Genomic DNA, 12,172 nt, shown 5'->3' with positions numbered 1-12,172 from the left:
CCGAGACCAGGAGCTCCTCAGCTGAAAGGACTTCTGCAGAGAGGGCTGTCGGCCCCTCCCAACTTGAACCTGCTGCTCACTTCTCTTGGGAGAAGTACAACTGGAGTATTCAGCAGTGTCTGAGGGATTAGGTTCTGGAGTAGAGGTCACTTTCCCTGTACTGAGCTCCTGAACAAGAGACCCCTGAAGCAGTTTTCCCACTAACATTGTCCTGATCTCAATGGCCCTAACCCAACAAGCTTGCAACCTGTAGAGGGGTGGGTGGGGTGGGGCCAGTCTGCACCCACTCTACAATCTGTCTACCGAAGACCCTTTGGGAAGACCAGGCAGCTGCAAGAGGAGGTGGAGTAGCTGAAAAGTGGAGGCCAATCTTAAGGAAACTGGGCCCTTTTATGGAGCTGCTGTCAGCTCTAAGCAGGACGAAGCCGAATTTTATACACAGGTTAGTCCCTCCCACACACACCCAGGCACAGAAAACCCAGGCACAAACAGTAAAGAATGGTAGCTTCAGCCAGGTAGCTGGTGACAGATTACAAAGAACAGCTGACATAACCCATTCCCAAACCGCGCCCAAGAGGACCCAGAACCAACACAACCAGCAGTGGTTAACAGACCACACCAGTGTGAGACTCAACTAGCTGCACAAGTGGCACACCCAAAGAGCACATCCAGCAGTCACCAGACCCTGCTGAGAATAACTACACTCCAGAGGACACTGCACAGCGTCTAATACAGATGATCAACGTGACCCATAGAGCCAGCAAGCCTGACCGGTTAATTCCATCCATAAAAGGGCCAACAGAATTCAAGACTCACATACAACAGGAGGGCAAATACAACCCTCAGCAACACCTGAGCAAGTAGCTTAGGTGGCCTGGAGATTTGTAACACTGAGCCCACCATCCTCATAAAGACATCACAACAAATTTTGAAGTCAGAGCAGAGGTACCTAATACACAGAGACAATGGGCAGACAAAGAAATATACCCCAAGTGACTCAATAAGAGAAATCCCCAGAAACAGAATTAAATGAAAAGGAAGCAGCCAAACTACCAGATGCAGAGTTTAAAATAATGGTTATTAGGATGCTCAAGGATCTTAGAGTAAGAATGGATAATCTCAGTGAGAACTTTTTTTTTTTTCTATTTTTCTGAAGCTGGAAACGGGAGAGACAGTCAGACAGACTCCCGCATGCGCCCGACCGGGACCCACCTGGCACGACGCTCTGCCCACCAGGGGGCGATGCTCTGCCCCTCCGGGGTGTCGCTCTGCTGCGACCAGAGCCACTCTAGCGCCTGGGGCAGAGGCCAAGGAGCCATCCCCAACGCCCGGGCCATCTTTGCTCCAATGGAGCCTTGGCTGCGGGAGCGGAAGAGAGAGACAGAGAGGAGGGGGGGTGGAGAAGCAAATGGGTGCTTCTATGTGCCCTGGCCGGGAATCGAACCCAGGTCCCCCGCACGCCAGGCCAACGCTCTACCGCTGAGCCAACCAGCCAGGGCCGATTTCAGTGAGAACTTAAAGACATAGTAAACATTAAAAAGGACACTGAAGCCTGACCTGTGGTGGTGCAGTGGATAAAGCCTCGACCTGGAAATGCTGATTCAAAACCCTGGGCTTGCCTGGTCAAGGCACATATGGGAGTTGATGCTTCCTGCTCCTCCCCCTTCTCTCTCTCTGTCTCTCTGTCTCCTCTCTCTCTCTCTCTCTCTCTCTCTCCTTTCTAAAATGAATAAATAAAATAAAATAAAATAATTTTTTAAAAAAAGGACACTGAAACCATAAAAGAACCAGTCAAAAATGGCAAATTCAATATCTGAAATGAAGACTGCACTACAAAGAATCAATAGTAGGTTGGATGAAGCGGAGGATCAAATCAGTGATTTAGAGGACAAGATAAACATAAGCACAGAAGCAGAGTAGCAAGAGGTAAAGAGGCTCAAAATGGCTGAGGAAACTAAGAGACCTCTGTGACAACATCAGGTGAAACAACTTGCGTCATAGGGGTCCCTCAAGGAGAAGACAATGAACAAAGGATAGAGAACTTGTTTGAGGAAATCATAGCTGAAAACTTCTCTAATTTGTTGAAGGAAAAAGTCACACAAGTTCAAGAATCACAGAGAGTCCCATTAAAGATGAACCCCAAAAGACCTACACCAAGCCACAATTAAAATGCCAAAGATAAGAGGCAAATAGAGAATACTAAAAGCTGCAAGAGAAAAGTACTTAATTGCCTACAGATGAGACTCCCACTGACATCTGACTTCTCAAAAGAAACATCTCAGGCCAGAAGAAACTGTCAAGAAATATTCAAAGTGATGCAAAACAAAAACCTACAACCAAGACTACTCTATCCAGCAAAGCTATCATTTAAAATTGAAGAAGGAATAAAGAGCTTCCCAGACAAAAAAAGCTAAAGGAGTTTATTATCACCAATCAGCACTACAAAAAATGTTAAAGAGACTGCTATAAGAGGAGAAAAAGAAAAAAGAAATAGAAAGAAGTATAGGTTTACAGAATACAATGGCAACAAATAAGTACATATCAATAATAACTTTAAATGTAAATGGATTAGGCCCTGGCCAGTTGGCTCAGTGGTAGAGCATCAGCCTGGTGTGTGGAAGTACCAGGTTCGATTCCCGGTCAGGACACACAGGAGAAGCACCCATCTGCTTTTCCACCCCTCCCCCTTTCACTTCTCTCTTTGTCTCTGTCTCTCTATCTCTTCTCCCTTCCTGCAGCCATGGCTCTATTAGAGCGAGTTGGCCCTGGGTGCTGAAGATGGCTCCATGGCCTCTGCCTCAGGCACTAAAAAATGGCTCCAGTTACAACTGAGCAAGGGCCCCAGATGGGCAGAGCATCGCCTCCTAGTGGGCATGCCAGGTGGATCCCAGTCATGGCACATGCAGGAGTCTGTCTCTGCCTTCCCTCCTCTCACTAAAAATAATAACAATAATAATAGTATTAATGTCAATAGATTAAATGCTCCAATCAAAAGACAGGTTAGCTGCATGGATAAGAAAACAGGACCCATATATACGCTGTCTACCTGAGACCCACCTCAGAACAAGAGATACACAAAGACTGAAAGTGAAGGCATGGAAAAAATATTCCATGCAACTGGAAGTGAAAAAAAAAAAGCTGGGGTAGCAATACTTATACCAGACAAAATAGTCTTTAAAACAAAGGCTATCTATAGTAAGGAACAAATAAGGTCACTACACAATGGTAAAGGGAGCAACCAAACAAAGGACGGATACAATCATTGTAAATATGTATGCACCCAATATAGGAGAACCTATATATATAAAGCAGATTTTGATAGCTATAAAAGGAGAGATTGACAGCAACATGGTAATAGTAGGGCATTTTAACACTCCACTAAAATCAATGGATAGATCCTCCAGACAGAAATCAACAAAGAAACCACGGCCTTAAATGACACACTAGATCAACTGGATTTAATTGATATCCTCAGAACATTTCACCTAAAGCAGCAAAATATACATTCTTTTCAAGTGCACATGGTACATTTTCTAGGACAGACCACATGTTAGGACACAAAGCATTGAATCTATGGATTGCTTTGGGTAGTATGGACATTTTAATGATGTTAATTCTTACTGCCCATAAGCACAGTATATGCTTCCACTTGTTTATAGCTTCCTTGATTTGTTTTTTTCTATATCTTATGATTTTTTAAGTACAAGGCTTTTATCTCCTTGGTTATATTTATTTCTAGGTACTTTATTGTTTTGTTGCAGTAGTAAATGGGATTGTTTCCTTAATTTCTCTCTACAGAGTCAATGTAATTCCTATTAAAGCCCCTGGCCGGTGGCTCTGTGGATAGAGCATTGGCCTGGCATATGGACGTCCTGGGTTCTATTCCCAGTCAGGGCACACAAGAGAAGTGACCATCTGCTTTTCTCCCCCTTCCTCTTCTCTCCCTCTTCCACTCCCATAGCCAGTGGGTCGACTGGGTTCAAGCATAGGCCCTGGGTTCTAAGGATAGCTCGGTTGGTCTGAGTGCATCAGCCTCAGGTGCTAAAAACAGCTCAGTTGATTCAAGCATCAGCCCCAGATACGGTTGCTTGGTGGATCCTGCTTGGGGTGCATGTGGGAGTCTGTCTCACTATCTCCCCTCCCCTCCTCTCACTTAAAAAAGAAATTCCTATTAAAATACCAGTGGCATACTTCACAGATCTAGAACCAATATTCCAAAAAAAAAATAAGGGACCAAAAAAGAACCCAAATATACTCAGCAATTTTGCAAATGAAGAACAGCGTGGGTGGTATAACACTTCCTGATATCAAGCTATACTACAAGGCTATAGTAATCAAAACAGCCTGGTGCTGGCATAAGAACAAGTATGTAGATCAATGGAACAGAACATAGAACCCAGAAATAAACCCATGCCTTTATGGCCAATTAATATTTGACAAAAGAGGCAAGATTATACAATGGCATAAAGACAGTTTCTTTAATAAACGGTGTTGGGAAAATTGTGGACAGGTACATGCAAAAAAATGAAACTACATTACTGACTTACGCCATTCACAAAAATAAACTCAAAATGGATAAAAGACTTATTAAATGTAAGTCGCAAAACCATAAAAATCTTAGAAGAAATCATAGGCAGTAAAATCTGAGACATCTCTTGCAGCAATATTTTTGCTGATATAGCTCCTCAGGCAAGTAAAATAAAGGACAAAATGAACAAATGGGACTACATCAAACTAAAAAGCTCTTGCACAGCAAAAGACACCATGAACAAAATAAAAAGACAAGCCACACAATGGGAGAACATATTCACCAATATGTCTGATATTCCTCCTGATTCACACATGGGTGTGAAACTAGCCTGCTATACATCTCCATCCCATTAACAGTCTCGACATGGCTTCTTCTTTATATTCTTAATTATAGGTATAATGCTCACCTCATTTTCAGATGATTGTCAAGGGTGGTTGTTCTATAATTTGGTTGTCATTTTGATGTAATTGTGGGAGCAGGCAAGCAGTGTGTACCCACTCTGCCATCATGATTGGAAGTCGCAGCCTGCTGTCTGAAACTGTGCTCTGACACTTTATTTTCTGCTGGGTAGAATGGAGCCGGGTGGGGCAGGTCATCTCTGGTTTAGCGGATTGATGACTACGCTAGAAACCTCACGTGCCCCACTCCAACTTCAACCACAGTCAGAGAGAGAAGCTGTTTTCTCATTTGTTTTAAATACTAGAATTCTGTATAACAGTTTAATAAGATAATTAAAGGGGATTTCACTTCTCAATAAAAACATAAAACCCTCCGACTAAAAAACGCAACATTATTTCCTGCTGTAACAATCCACCAGTACAATACCGAAGTTATGTAATGAGCTTGTTAGAAAAATCAACTGTGAATATGGGTAACCACAAATATTTTTAAAAAATAGTGCTTTGATTTTAAAGAAATAGTATTATATACTGTTATTTTATCTTTGACCTTAGTTTTGTTATTCAAAGACAACAATTATGAACTCACTTTGACTTTTCTATCTCTAGACTCTTCTTTTGAACTATTCGCAGACGTTCATATTTTAACAGAAAACTACTCAAATCTGAGACTTGTTAGAAAACCGCCATTAAATGACATTGTAAATACATAAAGTCCTATCCTTAAACATAAGGTGTACTTACCAACAGTTAGAAAATCTGATTGGTACTGACAAGTCATTCCAAAGCCAAAATCTCGCCAAAAGCCAGAATCCTTTTTGTGAACCTTAAGTTAGAGGGGGAAAAATAAATTTAGTACCTTAAGAACTAGAAAAAGTTTTAATCAACAATGAAAAAATTAATACTTTCCAAATAATAATTTCCCTATCACTTATATTTCTGATAATGAATAACATGCATTTATCTTGTTTTATAAATCCTTATAAAAGCAAAATATATACATATAGTAGTCCCTAAAAGCCGAGATTCTGGCCACTTCCAATTTATTTGGATTCAAGCCCTGTATAAGATGCAAGCTGGGTTACTAATAAACAGTGTGGTACCTGATCTCAAGGGCCTTACATTCAATCTAGGAGGACAACAGTTGCACACACCATAATACCCTGTGATCAGGGTCAAATAGGGTGGACCTTATTTGGTGCCTACCCAGCATCCATTCCCTACACCCTTCCTAATTGTATACAGTTTGGGCCCCATGCAATCCATGAGCTTCAAGCAAGCTCCTTCTACCTGTATTTTTAGACTGGGCCATGAGAATGCTACAGCAGTATGACAATCTCACCCCAGGTAACTTTAGGAATTGATTCATTAACAGACATTAGACAAAATTCAGGCCAGCATGTTTCAGGGCAGATTGTTGGGAACTTTGGTAAACAAAGCCCCCTTGTTATTCTGAGAGAGCTACTAGAAAAGACACTAGCTCTTTCTGGATGGTATTGGGCAGAAGTCAGCAACATGCAGCCTCTGGCCTAGAACTGGCCTGCCACCTGGTTTTGTAAGTTTTACTGGCACACAGTCACACTCATTGTTTATAAATTCTCTATGGTTGCTTTCATGGTACAATGATAAGAGTTGAATAACTGTAAAAGGGACTATATGGACTGCAAAGCCCCAAATATTTTCTATGTGGCTCTATATAGAATAAGTTTGTCAACCTCAGGTGTAGGGCGTAGCAACATTTGGGACTACAATAGTCCTTTTCCACCATGAGGGAAACCAGCTTTGAAATGAAGCTGTCACCACTGAACCTCAAGCAAAGAAAGTCAGAGCTTTAAGGATAATGAGTCCCCAGAATCAAGTAAAAGTTGAAGCCTAAGAAACCTTTTTTTACTCATACAACGCTTCACTGGGTGAAGTCTACGAATGCTCCATACTATCTTTCCTTCTTTTCTGTATCTAAATTATGCTAATATAGTAAGTTATTTCAAAATTTTGAAAAGCTATATAAGTATATATAACTGTTATGCTGATGTAAGTACAAGTGTAAGTTCTGACATGTGACATTCCCATGACATGACTTTTAAAATAATTTCCTACAGTATGTTATTTCTTATCTAGTTTTAATTTCTAGTTAACAGATTTTGAAAAGTATAATTTATTTTTAGTATTATTATAAATATATTGGCAGAAATGACTGTACAATTTTCATATTCTGGAACATGAAGTTTTCTCTGTGGCCTAAACTTTTTTCCTTCCAGAATGACACAATTCTAAAACAAAAAATGTGAAGCATTTTATGGAAGGTGGTAAAAAGAGACTATGAAAATGTGTTTATTCTAAATAAAAAAGAAAATGTGTTTATAACTGCAGTATTTTATAAAATTTTAGTTTTCTTCTTGTGAAACAGATATAAAGGAACCTAGAGAGGATCTTTGTTGCCTTCTTAACACCGTGAGACTTACCAGCTGCTGTTCCACAGGAGGGGGTATGTTCTGATTGGCATAGACAATAGCAGGGTTGTAGAGACTGAACACCACAGGGTAAAACACCTTCTTACCTACAAATTAAAATATACATTTATATCACACAAAGGAGTCATAAAACGAAGGGCTGACCTGTATTACATAGCTATTAATATTCTGTTGAAGTCTTAATTCTATATGACAATTATATTTTATCAATATTGTACTTTATCAATGTTCAGGCTAGTGAACATCCGTAAACATAATGATGATTTTATAATATATCAGTAGACCAGACTATGGAACTATAGCCTTCCAAAACAACAGAGAAAAAATAGATTAATGGGCGCTCCACACGTTAATTCCCTTGACTTTGGGGAAGTACACAAAGGCATTCTCTCAGCTATTCATTAGGTGATCCATTTATTATTCATTCTTTCATCTAATTAGCAGCAGTAGATACAGGTTAACTTTAGTAACCACCAATAAACTTAAAAACGTATGCTAAATCCACCCTTCATAGAAACGGTAAATCCTAAGAACACTGTACAGTGAATAAATATATACAAATAATGAAAACATTGACCTGCAGGTAGATCTGATTAAGATTTAAAAACATTGGAAAGATTAGCATCAAAATTACTTGATGTAATAGCCCTTGCAGAAAGCCTTGTCATTGTCATTCAAATGGATAGCACTGAAGAGGCCTTAAAGGCTGACTGACTAGCCCATCTCACCTCAACAAGGCACCCCTTGCTCACACTGGCCTCAATCAGATGTGATAATATAAAGTGCTCAGTGATTGTCAAGGACCCTGTAAATACAAGATTCCTAGCAGATACTCATCTCACCTTCCTCAAAACCCACGTAGGGATGAGAAGCTCGTTTCCCAGAGGCAAATCTATTTCTGGATTTCAAACTATTTCTTTCATATGGAGCAAATGTGTCCTTCAACTAACACATTTTGATCTTCATGCTGTCTGGTGTTAACAAAAGTAAACCCAACCCTTATTTACTCACTTGGCTCTGAGAGGTCCTGACAATTATCCCACCAAACTAATTAACAAGAATGTAATAAATTGTATGATGTAAACAGTTCTACATTTAAAAAGTACGAGATTTTTTAAAATACAAAAAATATTTTCATTTAAAGTTAAGATTTAAGTTATACTTAAAAGATTAAAAACATTTAAAATAGGTTTGATTTCTAAAAATGTCATTTGCTCATAATATATAAAAAAAACCTGTAACATAAAGCAAAATATAGTGAACCATCCCAAATGCACAGTCTGGAGACCAAGCGTGCCTTGTGCACCCACGCCGCTGACTGGCGCAGAGTGCTTCTGACTCTCACACAGCTCCTGTTTGCTTGGTTCTTTTCTGATGGGTGCCCTTGTCAATTTAAAGACTTTTTATTTCTTTGCATTTGTTTACATGTAGGCATTAGAATTTGGACATAAGAGAACAAGGGGTATGAACGTGAGAGGGACAAATTTTCACTTTTTTACTTAACATTCCAGTTAATTTATGCCTAATATAACTTTAAAAAACATAATTAACTTGATTCAAAATATGGGAGACTGCTGACATTCTACACTTGGTTCACCTAATAACACTTTACGTACCTGGCTCAGCATTTAACCGGCAGCTGTTAAGGAATTCGGCTGAGAAATATATATCAACATCACAGAAAAACATCAAGACCTCTCCCTTGTCCCAAGCTCGGGCACCCACATTTAGTCCTCGTCCACGATTAAATTCTTCATTCAGTGAGACCAAGGTATAATTGTGAAAATTGGACACACTATGAGGAAAGCACATACAATAAATTAGTCCCACTTAAAGCTTAACAACTCTCTTCCTTCCAAACAACTTACAAGTATGTTTTTCACTTCAGATACACAGTGTGTCCGTAAAATCATGGTGCACTTTTGACCGGTCACAGGAAAGCAACAAAAGACGATAGAAATGTGAAATCTACACCAAATAAAAGGAAAACTCTCCCAGTTTCATACCTATTCAGTGCAGTTCAATGTGGGCGCACGCACAGATTTTTTAGGGCTCCTTAAGTAGCTATCCCGTATAGCCTCTACAGACTCATCACTGACTGATGGCCTACCAGAATGGGGTTTCTCCACCAAATAGCCTGTTTCCTTCAACGGCTTATCCCACCGAGTAATGTTATTCCTATGTGGTGGTGCTTCGTTATAAACGCGCCGATATTCACGTTGCACTTTGGTCACGGATTTGAATTTAGCGAGCCACAGAACACACTGAACTTTCCTCTGTACCGTCCACATCTCAACTGGCATGGTTGTGGGCTGCTCCGCTGTATACACGGTGTTATGTCATCATCTGCTCATGTACACATGCTGCCACATCATCCTACAGAAACTAGGAGGGTTTTCCTTTTATTTGGTGCAGATTTCACATTTCTGTTGCCTTTTGTTGCTTTCCTGTGACCGGTCAAAAGTGCACCGTGACTTTACGGACACACTGTATTATGTTGGCTCTACATTCATGCAGGGAGAGAAAACATCAGCTTCATGTGTATGATGATCAACCAGGACAGATAGTCTCTAAATGTCCACATGTGAAGCAACATGATAGGGGTGTGAGGTTTCTAAGTGTTGAGAGGCTGCTGCCCTTCAGAACCCTAAAAACCTATTGAAGAAGATAAGAAATGTACACATGGAAAACAGACATAATGTTTGGTAATTAATACATTCCACATGAATGATACAAAGAGTGCTCTTCTATTGAGTTCTTCAGATCTTTGCTCAAATGCCTCTCAGCAGAGACACCACTCACACCATCTGTGAAGGAGCCCCAACCTCCCTCTCTTTCATCTGTCCCCTCACTCAGCTCTTTCCTTCCGTCCCATCAGACATGTTTGAGTGCCTCCTTTCTGGGATGTAAGCTACATGAGCTCAGGAATTCTGTTTGTTCATTCCTATGAACACAAGAGTTCATCGTAGTGTAGGAGTTCAATAAATATTTATTAAATAAACAGCAGTTCTGAGAAAAATATATTGCTTCTGTCTGGAGTTGTTTCAGAAGATGTTAGAATTGGAAGTTATGACTTGGTTAAAATCCTGAATTCAGTGGTGAGTGTAAAGGTTGTTCCAATTAATTATTCTCAAAGGCAAAGAAGTAAGAAAGTATAAAGCATTTTAAAGGACAGGATCAGATAAATTAAATTGGCAAAGAGAGATTCTAGAATGGGAACAATGAGAGAAAACCAGAAAGGGGTCAGACTGAGGGGTACCTTCCATGAGAAATGAAATATCTTGGTCAGTGTCCTAAAGGCAAAGGCAAAGAAGAGTCAGGGTTCTTCCATCAAGGCAGGGGTTCTCATGGTGAAGTCCCTGCACCCCGAGCATCAGCTGCCCTGGACACATGTTAAAAATGAAAATTCTTGAGTCCCAACCCTGACTCCTGGATCAGATGTTAGAAGTGGAGTTGAGCATCTGTGTCTTTTTCTTTGAGAGGAGGTTAGGCAGAGCCAGACTCCCACATGCACCCCTACTAGGATCCAGCTGGGAAGCCCACTAGGGTACGATGCTCTGCCCATCTGGAGTCCTTGCTCTGTTGTAACTGGAGACATTTTTTAGTGCCTGAGGCGGAGGCCATGGAGCCATCCTCGGCGCCTGGGGCTAACTCGCTGCAATGGAGCCATGACTACAGGAGAGGAAGAGATACTGTATTCCCCCATGTATAAGACGCTCTAATGTATAAGACGCACATTAATTTTGGGGCCTAAAATTTGGAAAAAAATGTGTTACATAAAGTTATTGAATTCAAGTTTTATTCAACATAAAATTCATACAACTCTTCATCACTGTCAAAACTCCCATCCATTAGCTTGTCCTCATCTGTCTGATGACGAATCACTATCTCCAACAATGAGTGCAAAAACAAGCGTGAAAAAGTGGTAAATGCAAGTAAAAATATCTACAACCACTGTATAAGATGCATCCAGTTTTTAGACCCCAAATTTTTTGGGAAAAGGTGCATCTTCTACCTGGGGAAATACAATCAAAAGAGAGACGTGAGAGGGGGAGGGGTGGAGAAGCAGATGGGCGCTTCTCCTGTGTGTGCCCTGGCTGGGAATCGAACCTGGGACATCCACATACCAGACAGATGCTCTACCACTGAGCCAACAGGCCAGGGCTGAGCATCTGTGTCTTAATAAACCCTCCAGGTGATTCTGATGTTACATTGGAGATTGCTGCACTAGGACATAGTCAGATCAAAAGAGGCCTTTTAGGAAGATTACTCTTACAATAATATAGAATGAGCAATGGAGAGATGGAAGCAAAGGCTCAAACAGCATATGGAGTGGACTCCAAGTGCCCATGCTCCCCTTCTTATGGAATGTAAATATCTCCCTTTTATGGGCAAAACTGCTCATCACACCTCACATTCCCAGGACCAAGTGGAGGAACTAACCATAGAGCACCCCAACCATAGTAATTTCCTAAGTCTCAAGATGGGCTAATCACATGCTCCCACCTGGCCATAGAGATTGGCTCAAGAGTGGGCAAAAGTTCCTCCCTGGGATTTTCTCATTTGCATCTGGGAGAAAGCTCTTTCCTCTCTGATGGCAAAGCTGAGAAGATGTGAGCCCAGAACTGCCAATAGCCATAGAACTCACTGTGGAAGAAGGCAATCTCCGATAGAAAAAAAAAGACACGATGCAAAGAAAAGCAGATAAGAAGAGAGTTTTGATAGTATTCAAGTTTTTGGTTCCAGTCCCTAAGATATCAAAGCTGACTTGG

At 40.7% G+C, this 12,172-nt stretch overlaps 1 protein-coding gene across 2 annotated transcripts in view; it reads right to left on the bottom strand.

Annotated features, from left to right (window-relative positions):
• Positions 1-12,172, bottom strand: part of CSGALNACT2 (chondroitin sulfate N-acetylgalactosaminyltransferase 2) — a 61,241-nt gene that overhangs the window by 22,712 nt on the left and 26,357 nt on the right. For both annotated transcript variants that reach the window (XM_066243692.1, XM_066243693.1), the window contains 3 exons: positions 9,017-9,195; positions 7,392-7,486; positions 5,674-5,755 (listed from right to left, as the gene is read on the bottom strand). In XM_066243692.1, the coding sequence (XP_066099789.1) occupies positions 5,674-5,755; positions 7,392-7,486; positions 9,017-9,195 (356 nt within the window). The remainder of the gene's footprint in view (positions 1-5,673; positions 5,756-7,391; positions 7,487-9,016; positions 9,196-12,172) is intronic.

The sequence above is a fragment of the Saccopteryx bilineata genome, chromosome 9 (genome assembly GCF_036850765.1).
Source record: "Saccopteryx bilineata isolate mSacBil1 chromosome 9, mSacBil1_pri_phased_curated, whole genome shotgun sequence".
Lineage (NCBI taxonomy): Eukaryota > Metazoa > Chordata > Mammalia > Chiroptera > Emballonuridae > Saccopteryx > Saccopteryx bilineata.
This window is presented reverse-complemented; position numbering and strand designations above follow the sequence as displayed.